General features: G+C 30.9%; 1 protein-coding gene across 1 annotated transcript in view; it reads right to left on the minus strand.

The window, feature by feature from the left end:
- Positions 1 to 18,910, minus strand: part of LOC129222112 (negative elongation factor A-like) — a 31,264-nt gene extending 12,354 nt beyond the window's left edge. Inside the window, exons 1-6 of the mRNA XM_054856557.1 lie at positions 18,701 to 18,910; positions 15,098 to 15,269; positions 12,392 to 12,553; positions 8,441 to 8,533; positions 3,475 to 3,614; positions 255 to 321 (exon numbers count right to left, since the gene is read on the minus strand). Coding sequence (XP_054712532.1) covers positions 255 to 321; positions 3,475 to 3,614; positions 8,441 to 8,533; positions 12,392 to 12,553; positions 15,098 to 15,269; positions 18,701 to 18,910 — 844 coding nt within the window. The remainder of the gene's footprint in view (positions 1 to 254; positions 322 to 3,474; positions 3,615 to 8,440; positions 8,534 to 12,391; positions 12,554 to 15,097; positions 15,270 to 18,700) is intronic.
- Between the last annotated feature and the right edge of the window lie 1,287 nt (positions 18,911 to 20,197).

Genomic DNA, 20,197 nt, shown 5'->3' on the forward strand with positions numbered 1-20,197 from the left:
CAGATGACTGAAATAAAGCACTTTCAAAAACCTGTGAGTACCCTGATTACCCTTCTCCTATTACCCAAAAAAAGAGGTAAACAGTCAAGGTCATAGCTCACCTTATCGGAGACACACTATGCAATTAGTTGACTGATAAGCACCAGCAATGCATAACATAAAAACTTCAAACACAGTCATAAATGTGCATTAATTTAATCAATCCTTTCAATTAACAAAGCAGAAAAGCCAAACTAAACAATAAAACACATTACCTGGAAGTTTTTTTCTCCTTTTTGCATCCCTTCCATAACCTATTGGTTGTTCGTCTATTTCTAGTAACTATTAAAAAAAAAAAGCATGAAATCAGATTGTTGCAATTAGAGAAGAACAATAGTTTGAGTCATAAATAATTATGATAAAATGTTTTTTTTTAAAAGTTGTATAACATTAAAGCATCCATTACTGTGTTGCCTGGTCTACCTCAAAAATAAAAGTTGTGTCACGTGACACATGTTCAGCAATCAGGCAAAAAAAAACCCTGTAAAGTATCCCATCAATGTGTAGAAAAGAGCAATTTTCCAATTCAAAATTCAAATTTAGACCTCTTTGTGCCAATGAATTTTGTTCAGAAAATTTCAGAAAACATTTTAAATACTTAGACTAAAAGCAATTCCAAAACTAACGTTCATTAATTTCACAGAATTTAGCCAATCTATTGTGTTTCACAAAACCAATTAAAACTAGAGGAAAACATAGTCGATATTTATAAAAAAAAAAAAAAAAGCATGAAAACTCAGTCTATTATTTTTCTTTTGAATATATAAAAAAAAGTTTTCACTCATTTTTCTACAAATAACTATAATTGTGAAACTGACAGTATTTTATCAAGAAAGATTATTCTTCAGGAAATGTTTCTTATTACATTTCTTCTCGAAAATATTGTCTGTTGCGAATCAGAAATTCAACTTGAATTATTTTAATTCCATGACCCAAAATCGGGAAGGATACTTTAAAAATGAAGATAAACCTTGTTTTAGAATATGAAATCAACATAAAATCAAGAATTAGGGGGGTGTTCTAGTTACCCATCAAGCTTTGGGCTTAGTTCATATAGTGCAGCATTTTAAGGGCTTTGAGATGCTGCCAAAAATCAAACGAATATACCACTTTTTTTTGATAAGATAACCGCAAATTAATAAAGATTTTCTATAAAATTGGAATAAAAATCTTCTGATAATCTTTTTTTTTTTTAATGAAAGGTACCCTATGTTCTATTTTGCCCCCCTGACAATGTGCAGACAAAATTTCATGATGCTTGGGGGAGTAGTTAAGGTATGAACAAACAAACGAAGTCACTTTTACATTCATAATATTAGTAGAGATAACCCACAATTATATAGAACATTTTGGTCTGCAACGATGACTTTCAAGATACAGTAGAAGACCGTTCTAATGCACACCTTGGGACCAGAGCTTTTGCGCTATTCAGATTTTGGCGTTATATAGGTAATTTCAAATTTTGAAACTAATATTCAGAATATATCTATGTATTAGCACTTCAGAATGGATTTTATTGCAATGAACAGCAAAGCACTAATTAGAGAATTAGTCATTCACAAATAAATACGTTTCACAATCGAAAGAAAGTGAATTATCTTGCACTTCTGGTAGCTTCATGGTTTGCATAACAGCTGCATTTTCAAGAGTCATCTGGTAATACCAGACTGGTATTTTCTTTTTACTGAAAATATTAATTTTCACTTAAAAGCTTTGAATTAAGATAGAAAGATAAAAAACTATTTCAAAATTTAATTTGCCTAACAATTTTTATGTTAAGGCAAAACAGAGGGATTTTTTAAACTTTAAAACCTATTGTTTACTTCTGAAGAGTTGTGCTTTTTACAGAGAATTGTGTTATATATGTCGGCATTATAAAGGTATTCTACTGCAATATCAATTAATGATTTTAGAATCATTTAGTTTAAGTCCATCAATGAATAAAAACTGTACAGTGTTCGCGCTCAACTATCCGTAACTTGGGTCCCAAGGACCCATTAATGAAACAGATTTGGGTCCTTTGGCGGAAAAAATGAGTCCCTTAAATTTTAAACAGAAAATCATAGCACATAATTGAATAATATACAACTATTTATACTTAGGGAAAAGAAACTATCCACATAGTTATTTGAAAAAGGTATGAAATAAACTAAATTGGTTAATTTTGCCCTTTTTTCTGTGATTATCATATGTTCAAATAATACACTTGCAAGATTTAGTTATTTGAGAAACTATTTAGTCAGTTACAATGAGGTAAACTCAAAATTTACTCTAAAGTTGGATTTTACCATGAAATAAAAAATAAATGCCTTTGATTGATCAAGTAGAAAGCACTCCCTTAACCTTTGCTTTCATGAACATTTTTCTAGGTGAAAAAAAGCAAACAGCCCCCCCCCCCTCCATCAATTATCAATGGCAATTTCATAGAAATAGAAAAAAATCGCAAGCGAATTCATCCAACGCAAAAATCGCGATCGCAAAAAACGAAACATTTTCTCACATGAGTATGAATATTGCTCATTTGCAATCTTAAATTAGAAAATTTGACTTCATTTTAACTCTTTTAAAATATCTGTGTTGGCTTTGGTGCTACTTTAAAAATTTCGCCATTTTCAAAATGGCGCGATCGATTAATACGTGACTTTTGCAAGTCCAAATAAAAATAGCCCCTCAGAAATAGGTGAATTACTAGAAAATGAACAAGGTTAAAGTGCTTTTGTATAAAATTCATATTCATAAGTAATTTAACAAGAAAAATGTTAAGTTCAGAACTTTTGTGTTTTGCGCGATCGGGAAAATGTTCGCCATTTTTTTTTCCACCCATCCTTTTATTGAGGATGCAAGATAACAATTTTCAAAAGTAATTCTGGTTAGGTGAATGCAAAATAAGCTTTTACTACTCAGTTGTCCTGTATCAATCCTGAAGATTGCATTGAAACCACTCTTACTTTTGATCTTTATTGTTGTTTTCAGGAATTTCCCCAAGATAAAAGTTGAGGGAGAACTTATTCTTAGAATACAGTACAATGGGCTATTTATGAACTTGCAATATTTTGCTCCTTGAGCTCTGCCCAGGAGGTCACTGTAAGCTCCAGTCTTATCACTAAAATTCCATTGACTGGTCAACAGTAGGGGTGTGTTTGAATAGCTGATAAAGAGATAGGGTCATTTTAATCCTTTTCTGTTGATTCTCCTGTAGATCTTCAGCATTTTTCACAATTTTTTTTCTGGTTTTTATCTTTTGGGTGTTCTGGGTCCCTAGGACCCGAATTTTCGCGGAAGTTGCGTCCCTTTCCCGCGAATTTGCGTAAAAAACCCGCTATAGCGCGTAAACGCGAACCCTGCTGTATCATTTGCTTGTTTCGAGAACTTAATTGCAATAGACAAATCTTAAAACATTGTAATTATTTTTGATGCTACGTAGAGGTAGTTCACCTTGATTCCGCCATCTTTTCTTCCTGCTGGTGTCCTGGGGGGCACTCTGCTGGGAGGGGTGGAATTTAGCCTCCCCAAGGGACTGGTACGAGACTTGAAACCCCCTGGTGTGACTCGACTTGGAATGCCTCGTAAGGGAGCTATAAATATAGATATATTAGGCATGCCACAAAAGTATTAACTACTTAAAATCAGTGGTTGGAAAAACTTTTTTTTTTTGTAGTGAACTACAACTACTTGATTACAAATGTAGTTAGCTACAATTACTTCTTTCAAAATGCAGCAACTACAAACCACTTTTGAAATGTAGTCCCTACTTCTCTATTTTTTAATAAATAAGTAAATAAAAAGCATACACACACAAAGTTGATTTAACGAAAAAATCGAAAAGTTGCTCAGATTAATAAATTAATTACTTCAGATTAATCTCTTTTAAACATGGAACATTTTTTAGAATTATCATTTTTTTCTTTCTTTTTTTTTTTTAAAAAAGAAAACATTTTTTACAAATATTCTCTGAAAGAAAGGCTTAAAATGTCGCAAGATTAAAATTTTTACAATTCGGCTATTTGAAAAATATAAATAGAAGCAGTTATAATTTGATTCAACTTTTACATCGTTATACATATACATAAAATTCATTAGATGAGGAAAACGTCTTTTAAACTAAGGAGAAAAACTTTAATTTTGTTACATTGGAATTAACTTTATAGGATCTGATTAATTAATCTTGAACTTCACGCTAGAGGCCTGGATCTGGACACCACCCTCTTTCTGTCGTAATGACAAAATGCTTTTTTTTTTTGTTTTCTAACTTAATTTAAAAGTAGTTTCCAGAAATCACTACAAACTACTATTTTTTTTTGTATCGAGCTCAGGGTTGGCTTTTTGCTGGCAGAAACTGGTTTTTGCCCTGCCGGTGGCAGAAACTGGTTATAACCGGTAAAAACCGGCAGAAACTGGTAGAAACTGGCAAAAACTAGAAAACGTTTTTAATAGCTCTAGTAATTACTTAATAACAGGCAATGAAGTAAAATAAAATATATAACTCATTTCGTCATTGCAAAAACTTAATATAATAGTTATTTAATAATTAGTGTAAAAATATGTTAAATAACAAGACTGACATTTCTAAAGCAAAGTAAAATTTATTGTAGTTGAAATTGCTATGTGTTAGAAATTTTAGCCTTGTAATGTTGTAAGTAACAAATTTTTTAGTTTGTTTATAATTATTTTGTTTGAATTTAATATATAGTGTGATATATCAAATATTTAAATAAATACAGATTTTTTTTTTATTTCATTAAATTCTAAAATTCAGAAACTTGTCATTTTACACTTAATATAACTGAATAAAGCTATTCTCAAAGAACAAAGAGCTCTCCCCCCCATTTTGATTTCTATGGAAAGCTAATAATCCAATTATATAAGTACTAACACAGTCTTCAACTTTGCTGTATGTAAGAAACAATATAATTGGTTAGATTCACTGACTCATAAATGTAAAGAGTTTCATTGGTTGAAACTAGGGGTGCAACATGGATGTCGATGTTTTGGAAACATCGCTTTTTTGTTAAAACATCGATGTTTTTAACATCGATGTTTTACTTTCAATGTTTTTGGACTAGCGATGTTTTGGTTTCGATGTTTTTCCGATGCTGATGTTTTTGCATTTTAATTGAAAATTATCATAAAATTTTGCTCCAATCTTCTCGCTAGGTAATTAAGTTTACTTATGGAGTTGCCAAAAAAAAAAAAAAAAAAAAAAATCCTTTTTTGCACCCGTTTTATAAGAACAATTTTTCTGCGTAGAGAATGATTTTTGGGAAGATCACTACAAGATAGTAAAAGATTAACTAGAGAGTAAAAAAGAGATCAAAGCTATTGGAAGAACCTGACACTGATAGTCTGGTGCCAGAACTTGCAGTCTATTTCAAGGCTCCAGTTCTTAAACTAAAGGAAAATCCTATACGCATTTGATAGTGATGGAAACTTCTGTTCCATCGAAAGAGATGTTTCTCAGACTGGTGGGATAGTCTGCGAAAAGAGAAATGCCCTTCTGGGGGGACAAAGTAAGGAAGCTTCTTTTTCTCCAAACTGTCAACACCAATATTCGGGCTTACTTATCAATTTCCTCCATCAAGTCGTCCGTCTATTACCTTAAATTTGTGTTTAATTATTAACTAACAGTACAACACATATTTCTTACTCTTAAAAATTATTATTAGAGTTAATTTTGTATTTTTAAAATAATTAACACAACTTTTTCTCATCATCATTCAACTGACGGTAAGTGCATGATGCATTTTTTCTTAGATTCTTTTTTGATGTAAATTTACTTTTAGTTCAATTCAGTTTGAAAATATTTCCTTATTACTATTACTAGATTGTATTAACCGGTGCTTGTCTTATTATCAATTTTTGCCCAACTATAATACCAAGCTGTTGCGAAATTATTCTTATTAAATTATATTCATGATTTGAGGTTCAGTATTTTCAATATATTCGTCGGATACGTATTCTTTTGTATTGCTTAAATTAGTGTAGTATATTCAAAAATGTATGTTATACATTGATAAAAAGATCGATGTTTTAATTTCTAACATCGATGTTTTGATGGGATTGAAAGAATCTTCTCAAATTTCTCCTTTGTGCACAACAAATTAAGAAATTGTTTAGGTTTAGAAACAGCGTCAAAACTTGTATTTTGTTACAGGCTGCTGCAGTGTGAAAACAATGTAAAATTTGATTTTGAATGGTGATAGTGTTGTAAATAAATTGTATTTGGGTTAATATTTAATTATTTTTCTTATACATTTTCTATTGTATGTCAGGAATTGCATTTATGTCATTTTTTGAGTTTCTGCCATAAATGTGGCAGAAAGGGGTTTTTGCCATGCCGGTTTTAACCGGTTTCTACCAGTGGTTTTTACCGCCTTGGCAGAAACCTGCCAACCCTGATCGAGCTACTCACTATACATTTTTTTAAAAAAAAAGTAGTGAGCTATACTTCAAACTGCTAAAAAATGTAGCTACTACAGTAGTGTAACTACTTGTAGCAGGTTACTTCCGACCACAGCTTAAAAATGTAGTGTTTCTTCACATCCTTTAAGGGGAGTCAATACCCCTATACCATCAATGCTAACTTGTACAGGTTCATGTACCTTTTTCTGAAAATCTATTAAAGATACAATTATGAATTTTTTTCTGTATTTTAAGTACACTCTTTTCTCCATACTGAAGCAAAATTTTACAGAAAGAAAGATTTTTTTTTTAAATTCTAATGTGTAAGTCACTGTATTTTTTTCAAAAAATGCCATTTTGCAACACGAAATCAGCTCTATCAAAAAATATTTTTCAAATATGAGAAAAAAATTACTTCAGCATATGCAATTAGATGCATGGAATAGGTGGTAAAAATTTCAAAGCCAAACACTCTTTAGTTTCTGAGAAAAAGAAACATTTTCAAAAATACAATTTTGAGATATTGCAATTTAAAGGGGAAAATCATACCTGATCAAACTAGGTTTACATTTTTAAAGCTTATTTTAACTTACTTCTAATATGAGCACGATCAAGAAGTTTGTATCATTAAAAAGGTATTTAAATGGAGTAGGTACATTATTCTGGCGATATATAACCAAAACAGCAAAATCGCAGTGCAGTACTTTAGTGGTCAACTTATAAAAGGGCAGTGATAAAAAAAAAGGTTTTTTTTTACATTATGCATTGCTTTTTTAACTAATAAAATTATTTATTTTTTTAAAAGTTTTTGAGATAACTTTAAAATTATAAAAAAATATTTTATTTAACAATTATCTAAAATATCAATACAAATTTGAAATCAAAGTTTTAGTTCAAAATGAGTATACATGTCTTTTCTTCAAAAAATTTTCTAGTTCAATATAAATAATTCCTTAAAATATATAATTAATTTTAAACATAATTTTTCCCATTATTTTCAAAAATTAGTTTATTTATGAACCTAAAGGTTTTAACTTAATATTCACAAAACCTTAATAAGGAAAAGAAAGAAAAAAAAATCAGTTTTTTTTTTTTAAACCTAGGAAGGAATACATTGTATTACAAGTTACATTTCTGTATTATATGTTCAGGTAAAGAAAAATATGCGACACACACACACAAACAAAATAAATAAAAGTAAATTGAATAAAACTAATAAAATAAAAGTTTAATAACTAATAAAATAATGTTTTATTTTATTAGTAAAACTAATAAAATAAAACCCTGAATAAAAATTCACTCCTGGTCGAGAAGCAGGGTTCGAAAATAATAATATTTTCGAAAATATCCGATATTTTTATATATATATATATCAGATATTTTTATACACATCCGATATTTTCAATTAGCACAAACTTAAGTCTTCAAAATAGTAAATGCATCCTCAAATCACTCTTTATTTTCTTATATTATTATTATAATATATAGACTTAAAATTAAGTTTTCTCTCATTTAAATCTAATATTTCATTTTACATTTTTGTCAATTTTGATGAAACAAGTTTAGCATTAGCTGTTTTACCCATTTTTCTTCTGTTAGCTACTTTTACAGCTATATGATTCAGAAATAAAAAATATGCATTAGTTGATGAACAGTCATAAGACATTTTATATTTTTCTGATCAACCTTTAGCATTTTATTAGGCACTTTTACTATCATTTATTACAAATAGTAAAAATGAATGTAAAATAAAAAAAATATAAATTATTACTTTGCTGTATTAATGATGTATGAATATATAATAAAAATACAATGTATATCTTTTTGGCTATTTTTAATAATAAATGAACAACATTACTATGATTAATATAATTTTTATGTTTAAAATACCATAGTTTAAGAAAAAAAAATCAAAATATGATATTTTCAAAATAAATATTGGATATAGATCGTGATATATATCGGCGAACCCTGTCGAGAAGCAATAATAAAAGTTTCTCACTTGCATCATTGAGTGGTTTGATAAGGCCTCTACACCGTATTGGAACGGAGGGAGTTGTGGAATTCTTTCTAGAGTTGGTGGCAGCATCCATAGCTGAAAGAAAGGAAGACAAAGAAATTTGTCAGTACATTATAAGCAACATGAGCACAACAAGGCAGTTATTTTAGTAAAAATACAAAACACTCTTGCGTAAAATGTAATAGAAAGTCATGGCTTAATGTAGATACAAATGTTACCAGGCGTAATTATCTATTTCAAAGGCTTGTTAGTCTTAGTTATCAGTTTTATAAAAATAATGCAAAAGATTTTACCCTCTGCCCTGGCCCAGCACTTTGATTTCTTCCAGAGCAGAGGGAGGAAGGGTGCATTGTTTTGTGGTTTAATTTACATACTCAAGGTAAATTATATCAAAAAAAAAAAAAAAAAAAACCCAGCAAACACCATACTCATTTACAATTAAAAATTTCTAATAGAAATACAGTGACCTTTCATTTATATGCGACCACAAAGTACAGCGAAATTTTCACACACAAGTGAGATTCGTACATAACTGAAATCCAACCCCCCCCCCCAAAAAAAAAGCTTAAATGCAATAAGTTAACATCAGTTATACTAATACTAATATTACACTACTACTGTCTGACCATTGTTTACATGGAAAGGCTAATATCCGGTTTATAGGCGGAAATGGACGCATCTATTACTTTATAGGGACGTTAGTTGGTTTGTTTCAGATGTGCACTTTTGCCTCTCTATATTATTTAGCCTTAGTTTTGTAAAAATGAAAATTTGCTCACAGCAACATTTTTTAAATCTAAAGTATATTCGATGTATATTCTCACGGCAAAAATTAATTGATTTATTTATTCACAACAAAGTTTTGAACTTACCATTTTGCTTTTACGTTCCTGAACGAAATGAAAACATTTTATTATTTTTTTTGTTGTTTCCATAGTAACTATTTTTGTTTCTTCTTATTTTATTTTCAAGAATGCAATAAATGAATAAGGCACTAGTGGGAACTGATGTGATATACCCCACCCTTGGCGACTTTTTCCTGTTGGCGATAAGAAAGTGTCGCCAAGAAAACGATGTATGACAACATATGTCATACATCGTTTTTAGCGATGCTTTTTTTAGTGCCAACAGGAAAAAATCAGATAAAAAAACATGATCAAAGCACTTCAGAACACAATATATATAAAAACAACATAAAACCACAACAAAAAACATCACGAATATACGCTTCAAAAATACCAGAAACTAGAAAGGTTTTGTACACAAAGAACAATTACTAGAAAATATTTAAAATGCTTAAATGAACAAATTACTATAACAGTTCACCATTTCATCGAACAAAAACTTTTCTTATACTCTGCTAAAAAAGAGCAAAGCGATTCAAATCGCGATGTTTAAAGCGGAAAACCCCAAATTCCATAACTATTTCAGCCAAAAAAGCGCTTAGTTACTCAAATTTCGATGTATGTATGAAAAGTAGAAATGTCTAACAAAACATGCTAAACATAAAAATACCATTCATTTATTTCCTATACAGACATACTCACAAAATACCTATTATATTTTACATAAAATAACACCTTTATATTTTTATAAAATGCTGGAGTCAACTTATTTTCAGAAATTCAGTACCTAAAGGAGGCACGTTAATAGGTCTAAATAATTCGTGGCATCGATAAGAATGAACTTTTAGAACAAAATAACCGTACTATTTTTGTAAAAATAATTGACATACAGTAAAAATAAAGTTAAAAACTACAAGAACCCTGAAGGATTTGTAAAAAACAAAGAATTTCGGAAGTGCGAGTTTTTTTTTTTTGAATTCTAAAATAAAGGACTTACCTTTTTATGGTATAAATCCTCACACTCAGTCCAAAACAAAACATCATATGACAATGGCATGTTACAGATACACACCACGTTGGAGTTAACTTTTAATTAACGTTCAAGTTTGAAGAAACTGGCATTTTCTAATGTTTTTACTTCAAAACACAACTACTGAATCTAAACTAACACAAAATAAACTTTCCTGTAAGGTATATTGCACAAAACAACACATATCTCTCCTGCGTAAAACCAAGTAAAAAACCCAAGTAAACAAGTTCGAACAAGTTTGCCTTCGCGTTGCCAACCACAGGTTAGTTTCACCAGGGATGCCATGCTTAAAAAATTATCGCCTCATTGGCGAGAAAAATATTTCAATTTTGTGCAAAAAATCGGATGTCGCCAAATGGGGGGGGGGGGGGTGTATATCACATCTGTACCGCACTAGTGACATTATAAAACGCGTGCATCAAAATCCCATTGTTATTTTCCCTTCTTCCCTGCTAGATTCATTCACATGGAATCGTCTTTACTTGGCAGATTGCCGAAATACATACAATCCATGGTCAAACAGTAATACTAATGAATAAATACGAACATAATTTGAGTTTATGCATTGTAATTTAATAAAAATGTAAAATTTGCAGTTGTTCGTTTTGTCATTTTTTATAAACTGTACAGTTCGTCGGCCAATTCCCCAAAACCTAAAAAATGTCGCATGAGCAGAGCTATAGTCTATGAGGATGCAAAAGATCCTCGATAACTACGTCAATGCTTGACCACAACTTTTAGTGACATCAACCTTTTCATATTAACCTGTTCTCCCGTTCTCGGTGTCAATCACAAGACTAATTCTACCCTCAATTGCACATTTGTGCGAAAAAGAACGAGTACTCGGAAGAATCTGAATAATGGAATAAAGGCTTGTGAATACATTCCAAGGGACAGAACAAAAAGTGTACAAATCTTCAGATTAGCCAAAAATAAGGAACAAAGATAAGGAACACAAGTTACATCATAAAATGAAGCATTAATATTATTCAGTCATAAAATAAACATGTAACATACATGTAAAAAAAATAGCGGTTCAAGCTGTAACTTTCTGCACAACAATAAAACATTTGAGAGTGATGCCAAGAATAAAAGAAAAATACCAGTTAGTTGTCTGTTTAACAACTATCTCTATTAGAAGATGACTTTTAGCAGTTTCGAGCATATCACTGAAATGCAAGGTTAGAAAATATTACGATATTTTCGAAACTATCCAATATTTTGATATATATCAAATATTTTGATAAATATCAAATATTTTGATATATATCTGATATTTTCAATTAGCACAAACTAAAGTCTTGAAAATAGTAAATGCATTTGAAAATCACTCTTTATTTTCTTACATTATAATTACAATATACATTTAAAATTAAGGTTTTTTTCATTATTTCTATCTAATATTTCATTTTACATTTCTATCAATTTTAGTGAAGTTCATTCAACATTAGCTGTTTCACTCATTTTTCTTCTGTTAGCTACTTTTACACAGTATTATGATTCAGAAATAAATAATATGCATTAGTCAGTGCACAGTCATAAGACATTTTCTTTTTTCCTGAGCAACGTTTATATTTAATTAGGCACTTTTAATATGAATTACAACTGTTACATTATTGATAATTTTATGAACATAAAATACGAGTAGAAAAGGAATATAGTAATATTTTGTTATATTAATGATGCATTATACATGATAAAAATATAGTACATAACTTTTTGGTTATTTTTAATAATAAATGAACAATATTACTATGATTTATATACTTTTTATTTTGAAAATACCATAGTTGAAAAAATAAATATTGAAAATGTCAAAATATCATGATATTTTCAAAATAAATATCGGATATATATTGTGGTATATATCATGATATATATCGACTAATATATATCAGTGAACCCTGCTGAAATGTGTTCAAAAATTCTATTCAAAGATGTTTTCTACTTAAGGACAATTTTTAAAGGTCCCCTGAAAGTTGTTGAATAGAGAACCAACAATAATAATTTTAGCAGTGCAACTATTGATTGATTAGGGTACAATTAACTATTACTTACACTTTTGCAGAAGTTCTGCTCTCAGTGTAGCCGACTTGGGTTTTTGCTTCAGAGCAAAGTGCTTTATGGGCTGCGGTAGCTGCCCCACGACAGACGTCAATGCCGTTCTGTTCAGATATAAACATTCAAGAGGAAGCATAACCTGATCACTGTGTTTTCTCACTGAAATAAAACAATCCCAATTTCATCAAAAGTGCAAAATACAGTCAATTCGGGATAACTCGAATCTAAAGGGACCGGCAAAAAATTTCGACTCATTGGAAGTTCGACTTAGCGCTAGTTTCGGTTTTCAACATTTTAAGATTAAAAACTATCGAATATTTAATTTAATGGGTACATATAACAGAAAAAATTACAGAACTTGAAAGTTTTTAAGCACAATATGCACTGTTTAATCAAAAATATTGAGAGAAAAAAAAGTACAGTACAACAAAAGAACACAAGCTAACTCATTTTCTCATGTGTACCTCCTTTGTCGCACATTGGCTCAACAGGTGCTCTTTTTGCTTTAGAGATCTATTGTGCAGGAATTGCCAAGTGAAGGTGAATTAATTTTTCTCTCAAAGTCACATGTTTCTTTTTTTTTACTCAGTACAAAGATATAGGGACACAGGACGGGTCACTCTGATTTCAGCTAAAGGTTTTCAGATCATAAAAGGTGAATTTTGCATGCAAAGTAATTTCTCGGCACATTTTATATTTGTAGAATCATAAATATATATCATTAATTCCATTAAAAGTAATACTTCAAAGAGTAATTTTAAATTGCTTTCATTAACATTACTTTGCTTAATATATCATTAAAGTCAGGGGGAGGGGGTTGGAATTCTTGACAAAAGGTATTTTTTCCATGTAAATATTAATTTACTTTCTTATTTACATTATTATTATTATTAAAAAGAAAAAAAACTCATTGCTTATGAGAGGTACATTATCATAACTTCTACATTTTTTTCTTAGCAATGGTGGGGGGGGGGGATATACATTTTTATTTGTCAAAAATAAGAACATAAAGGAAATCATGAAAGTGCTAGAAGTTGCTTCATACATTGGTATTGGATTAAACTTTTAATTTTTACATTGTCTGGACTAAAATGAAGTAATCTCTACGCATAAATTGTTACATGCAAGCTTTAAAATTTCATTCCTCTTATTTTCAGAAAGTCTACATATTTTTAATAATTTTTATCTTTTTCAGTTTGAAAACAATAGGTTGAAAAGTAAATTTTATATGTTTGAGTTCAATATTCAACACACTTCATATTCAAATATTTGGTATTATTGCTAGCAACTCTGTTTTTAAAGACAGAAGAGATTGCTCAATGATGCTTTAAATCTTTTCGAAGAATATGGAAGGAGTGACAGAATCCCTAAAAGACTCAACTTTCATTGGATAAGTAAGAGTATATATTCAGGATAATTTTTTATTAAAAAAATCCTGATTTTTAAAGCTGACCATGTGGAAAATTAAGTTTTGACAATGCTTTTTTCAACCAAAAAAAAAAAAAAAAAAAATCAAAAGTTTCAAATTCCTAACTTTTAATGAATTTTTAGAAAAACTAAGATTAAAAGAATGCTTAAAAAAATAAAGTTTTTTATAAAATGTTTCAAATTCACATAAAATTTTTTGAAAAGATTATAGTATTAGTTGCGAAAAAACAATTTTTTCCTTATAAAAACAGCTCAGTTTAAGTCAGGGTTGCTATTTTGTCCATATTTTCGTAAATCCGGGACAGTGGGAAAAATTTGATCAGTAACTAGGATGTAAAAAAGATTGATTTTTCTTTATAAACTAAAAAAGTATGATTTTTTAATTTAAATTGGATTTATATTTTATTTGAATCAGAATTTTGAAAATATTTTTTCAACAAACTTTACGATTTTAGTTATCTAGTAATTTTGTAGTAAAAAATATAAGAGCATTGATGCATGTGAATTTGATATGACAAATGTGGACAAAACAGTCCAGGGTGGCTTTTTCTGACCCAGAAAAAATTGGACAATCCTGGTTTGAGAGCCCCAAAAATGACAAAAAGTGTAAAATCAAAATTTCAAAAGTTAAAACGCATTTAAATTGAAAGAAAAAAAATAATAAAGGGGTTGTTTCTAACCACAAAGGGAGGAAGGAAGCACACCATGCTTTAGAAAAATCTGAGGTGGAAAGTGTTGATCTGACATGGAACAAATAACCCATAAAGTAGCAAAAAAGTGCGTGGACAAACTTGAAAAAGTTTGAGATACAGGTGCTGTTTCAAAGAAGACTTAAGACAAGTTTGAAGAATTGGAAATCGAGTTACGCTTCTCCTGAACTCAGATGGTTCAGAATGGAGATAAATGGACAAAAAAAAAAAAAAAAAGTTTTCCTTTCATAAAATTTAGATTTTATTAGCAATTTATGTTGTTTAAATTCTGGAATCAGTTTGTGTGGTTTTAGAAGAACAAGGAACTAATTCTTTCCGCAGTTCATCTTATTTTCCCATGGTTAATATATATATATTTTTAGGAAACAGAGCTAGTAATTTTGCTACAAATAAAACATAATTAAAAAACAATTGTTCCAATGGAATAATTTTGTATCTGCTTTCATAACTTTATTAAGCATTTCATTTTGCTGCTTATTGCTTACCTTTGAACTTAAAAATTGCATAAATTAGCATCATTCATTAGTAGATATATATAAAAAAACATCAATGTTTTCATACTAACCTATTTTCTTAAGATCATTTACAACATCTGTGAAGACAGACGCATTTTCTTCAATCTGGAAATTTAAAAGACCAGTACTGGGGTAGGATTTTAAGAGCTCTGCCAGCATGGAAACCCATTGGTCACTGTCAACAAGAGCAACTTCAAGTATCTCTTCAAGCTCTAATTTCCACTGAAAATAATAACAGAAAATTAACACTAAAATCATGGTAAAATTAATACCGAAGGCAACCTTCATGCAGTTTTCAAAAGAAGATCGTTATTCAGTTACCAATAAAAGTGAAAAAATAAAAATATTTCAAATTTTGGCTGCTTTTCGAAAAGTTGCATAGAGTTGGCTCTCTGTTTAACGACGCTCTATTTAATGACTTTCTTTATTTAACGACGGCTTTTGACAGTCCCATTTGGTACACTATAGTATTAAAAGCATTCTATTTAAGGACGTTTCCTACTTAAGTACGATTTTTTGTGGTCCCTTGAAAGTCGTTAAACAGAGAGCAAACTGTATATAAAAGAATAAAAATTAATTTCATAACTTCCTCTTTTGCCCAAAGGAAAGACACCCAAGGCAGAAAACATTATCATGGTTAATTTTTAGAAAACAAAAAATATAAGGACTTTTCTAGAGATGTATGAAGTTTCTTAACCCTTTAAGCAGCCACAGCACTTAATTCTGCTCTTAGATACATATCGGGTAAAGAAATTTATGTTGAGGCGGCTTAAAAATTTTTTTTCAAACATAGGCGAAAATTCTACTTTAAATTTTAGGAGAGACAGACCGTGGGAGGGGGGGATGTAAAACTCTCCTGACAAGGCTATGAAACCACAATTTTAGACAATCATTAATGACATTGGGAAGCTAGGTTTTCCATAAAAAAATATTTTTGAACCTGATGAAAAGCCTAAAAATGCAAATATTGACGACATTTTATGATGTTGAGGAGAGGATTATGTGGTCCTTCCTCAGATTTTTTCTGAAATTTGCTATTTTTTCTCCTTCCAGGATCTGCAACTGACTTTAGCTCTTGTAACTGCTTACTTCTTAAGTTCTGCAATTAACTTCAGCTAGTTTTGCATAAATAACGAAAAATTATATAGGTAACTAACTTAAACAAGAGTTTTACAACAAGTGATAGGGTAATTTATGAGAATAATGATGAGCCTGCAGCACAGCTGTGGTTGTTTGAATGATGAATAAATGAATTAAACACCAGAAATCAAAGCAGTAGGGGAAGGTGGGGTAAAATATTGAACTGGTCTCAATAAATTTGATACTATTAATATTTTTTAATTTATTTTATGACCAACAAATAGCACCTATGGTCCTACAAATCCTACAATGAAATCACATGGTAGTTATACTGAACAAATTTTATTCCAGTAAGTATTATTTCAGTACTCCAGCGTAATATTCAGAAAACTGTAACCTAATTTTTTAAAATGGTTTTCATCAAGATTGCGGGGGGGGGGGGGGGGGGGGAGGAAATTGAACTCTTTTTTAAAGTAAGTTCCTTTAGTTCAATATGATTGGCAATTTTTTCATTTTTTTTGTCAAAAAGAAAAAAATTATGAGATCACTTTTTCAGACCAAGAAGGTGGGGTAGGTTGGTCGACTCTTTGTGGGGGCACGTTGGACTCAACCAATCTACCCAACATAATTTTAAAACTTTTTTTTTGCTCTTAAATCTCAATAATTGTAACAATATACTATGATTTTTCTTTTGATTTTTAAAAAATAATTGCATACTAATGGTTAATGCTTATTGCTGTTTTTAAATAAAGATTATTTATCAAAAAATCAATTTAATATGTTATATTGATCTTTAAACTGAATATCTTTCACTCTACACACAACAGAGAGTAAGGTGGTTACAAAGTTTAATAGTATATTTGTCACTAAAATTATTACAAATGCTGTTTGAGTTATGCGGTCCAACGTCCCCCACCCGTGGGGCACGTTGGTTCACTTTACGAGGTTCTGTTAAAAAATTAATGTAAAAAAAGTTTATCAATTCAACACTTCCAAAAAAATCTGTGTTGTTGAGAAGTGTTTAGTGAAAGTTATTGTAGAAAATCGAACTAATCATTACATTTTTTGATGGGATAAAAAGTGGTAAGTCAAAAAGCGGACTAACGTGCTCCACCTCCCCTTACTAATAGCATTTTATCGCCTCAGAGCAAAAGTAAGATATCTTAGTGTTATTTCTGTATCAGACATCTTACTGTTGCTCTGAGTTGAGAATGTATACAGTAGACCCTCGTTTTACGTGGGAGTTACTGTAATTCTTTGCAGAATATTAACACATCCATGACCACTTGCGTTGTTTCCATGATATAATCTTCTTTCACTAGCAAATCAGAAAGATCATTTCTATTCATGAAATACACTGCCAGCTCAGTCATCTAATGGGCAGTAATTTACTGAATGTATCATTCCTATTGTCTAGGAATGGCTCAAAAGTTTCAATGTGAACGTTTTTGCTTGTGTGTCACCAATGTCGGTATCCTTGTTGGTTTTGGCCACCTTTGTCACTCCTAAAAGCTCTTTTTCCAGTGAGTTCTGAACCTGAGCAGTTTTTATGCGCAAACTGCAATCTTTAGGAATTCGTATTTTGAAAGAGGGGAAAGTTTATTTGTTTGCATTGCCGCATCCACGTAAAATAAAATAAAGGTTTCAAATCTTAAACCGAGTATAATTTTAACCGTGTAAAATAAACCTGTGTAAAACAAGGGTCTACTGTATCTTCAATAATTATAAAAGAAGAAACAATTTCTACTTTCCCTTCACTTCATTTAGTTTTGATGTAGAATGTTAAGAAAGAACAACACAGTGAGAAATGTGTCAATTTTTAATGCTATGAACTCCAAAGAGAATATATTTTCGAAAATAATAATATTTTGAGCTGTAGACTAAATTTATCCAGCACTAAGGATGTTGATTCATACAGAATAATAACACTTGCATAAATAAAACATAACTATAATTCCTCTCATCAAACTCAAATGAATGCTAAAGTGAATTCAACAGCTATTGTAAGTCGTCTTTCGCATTAAAAAAATATGAGAGGTTCATCATAAGCTTTTGAAATATTTGAACTGAAATTTAAAAAAAAAGTTTGGTCGAAACATTTGACTTATTCAAAATGTTTCTCAGATATTTCATACTTGAAGGTCTTAACCATTGGTAGAAAAAATATTTCACAAAAAATTGCAAATTCATATATTATCTTACGATTGTTATAATAATTACAAAATGTGTAATTTAATAATTAATGCGTGGAAGATATGAATTACCAAAAACTATAGAATCATTGATCGTCATCAAGCTGTTTTCATTCATCACTCTGCTGTAAACAAATACGCCGCAAAGTTTGTAAACATTACGACGGTAGTAATGTAAAACACGGGCCACACACCCTTTGGCAAGTCATTGCTCTACTTTCCACCAAAGGTAAACATTAGCATCCATGAAAATATTACGTCGCACAAGCAAGAACAAACATTGCATTCATAACAGTTTATCATACATTTTGCATTAGTTTTACGTTAAACGATTATAAAGTCTCTAAACGAAAAGGAGAAAAAAAACATATGTTGACTTACCTCTTCGACGTTTCGCCTCGGGATGTGAAGAAATGATAAGAGCAATTTTAGTTTAACTTGGGACTGTAGATCCAAAAAACATTCTCGAATGTTCTTTAAAACATCTTGGTTTAATTGTGAACAAATAGAGCCACCTGACCATAAGTCATTACTGGTACCAAGTTTATTATGTAGCCATAGAGACGTGTCACTGTCCCTCACATGCGCCATATTGGAAAACCCTTAAGGCCAGCGCCATTTTAGTCCGACCTCAGACACCGATGCCAAGAAATTTCTCTAAATTATGCACTCAAATTGCACAAGGCTTGAAAGATGCTTTTCTTCTGTGCGCGCTCTGCAAAAGTCGTCGGAAAAACATTTGTTTTGTAGCGAACTACAATATATAATGATGTTATAGTTTTTAATACCTTGAAGATGAATTGTGCAATTTCAGTGTGAACGTACTTGTAATTTACTGTTTGTAGAAAATAGCAAATATATTGACAAATTCCTCTCTTTATCGTCTTCATACGATGAAAATTATATATTTCGTCACGTCCGTCGGTCGGGTATCAGACAGGTTATAACACTGAGGCAATAAAGTTATGGGATAAAATGATGCATCTTACAGAGAGTTTATTTTCTTGTGTGTGTTCACAGCGATATATAGTGTTTGACATTTGAATTACATAGTGAACCAGTTCCAGTCTCGAAAGAATACAATGCACAGTCTCGAAAACATAAACTTTGAAAAAGCTTCTCTTTTTTTTCTGTTGACTTATGCTTTTACATAAAATTGATCTCCCACATCCAAATACGACCGTCGTTTTTCTCCCAACTCCCATTGCTCCCTACCTTTTGGGGATAATCCCCTTCCTTCTTTTTTTGAGCAATCACGATTGCTTATCGTTCTCATTTGACTGTTTTGGCGTGCTATCATTTTATTTTCCTAATAGCACCCTCTGCCAGCACCACCGTCGACCAACTCCTCACGATGCTGCTCCTATAGCGAAAACCGTCTCCAGGTTGCGTTCACACACACGCATGCCACTACACACACACGCATACACACACGCGCATACAAACTCACACACCTACACACACTCCTACATACATACACACACACAAACACCTACACACACGCGCGTTCACACACAGCACTGCATACACAACATGCACACACACATGCATACATACACACACACCCGTATACACACAGCACTGCGTACACAACATGCACACACATGCTTACATACACACACACGCACGCACCCACACACATGCGCCTACACAAACACATACGCGCATACATACACGCTCGTGATTGCGAAAAACATAATTTGAAGTCAAGATGCCAAAAATTCAAATTAATTTTTTTTCTGTTTTCAGCAGTTTTGTAGCTATTATTTTTATTTGCAGGGGAAGGGAGTTATGTTAACCATTAAGAATCTTCTGTTAGGCTAGAGAGGTGAAAATTTGGAAAGTAGCGAGAAGGGAGCCTCTTAGATCTTTATTCCC

The sequence above is a fragment of the Uloborus diversus genome, chromosome 5, assembly GCF_026930045.1.
Source record: "Uloborus diversus isolate 005 chromosome 5, Udiv.v.3.1, whole genome shotgun sequence".
Taxonomy (NCBI): Eukaryota; Metazoa; Arthropoda; class Arachnida; order Araneae; family Uloboridae; genus Uloborus; species Uloborus diversus.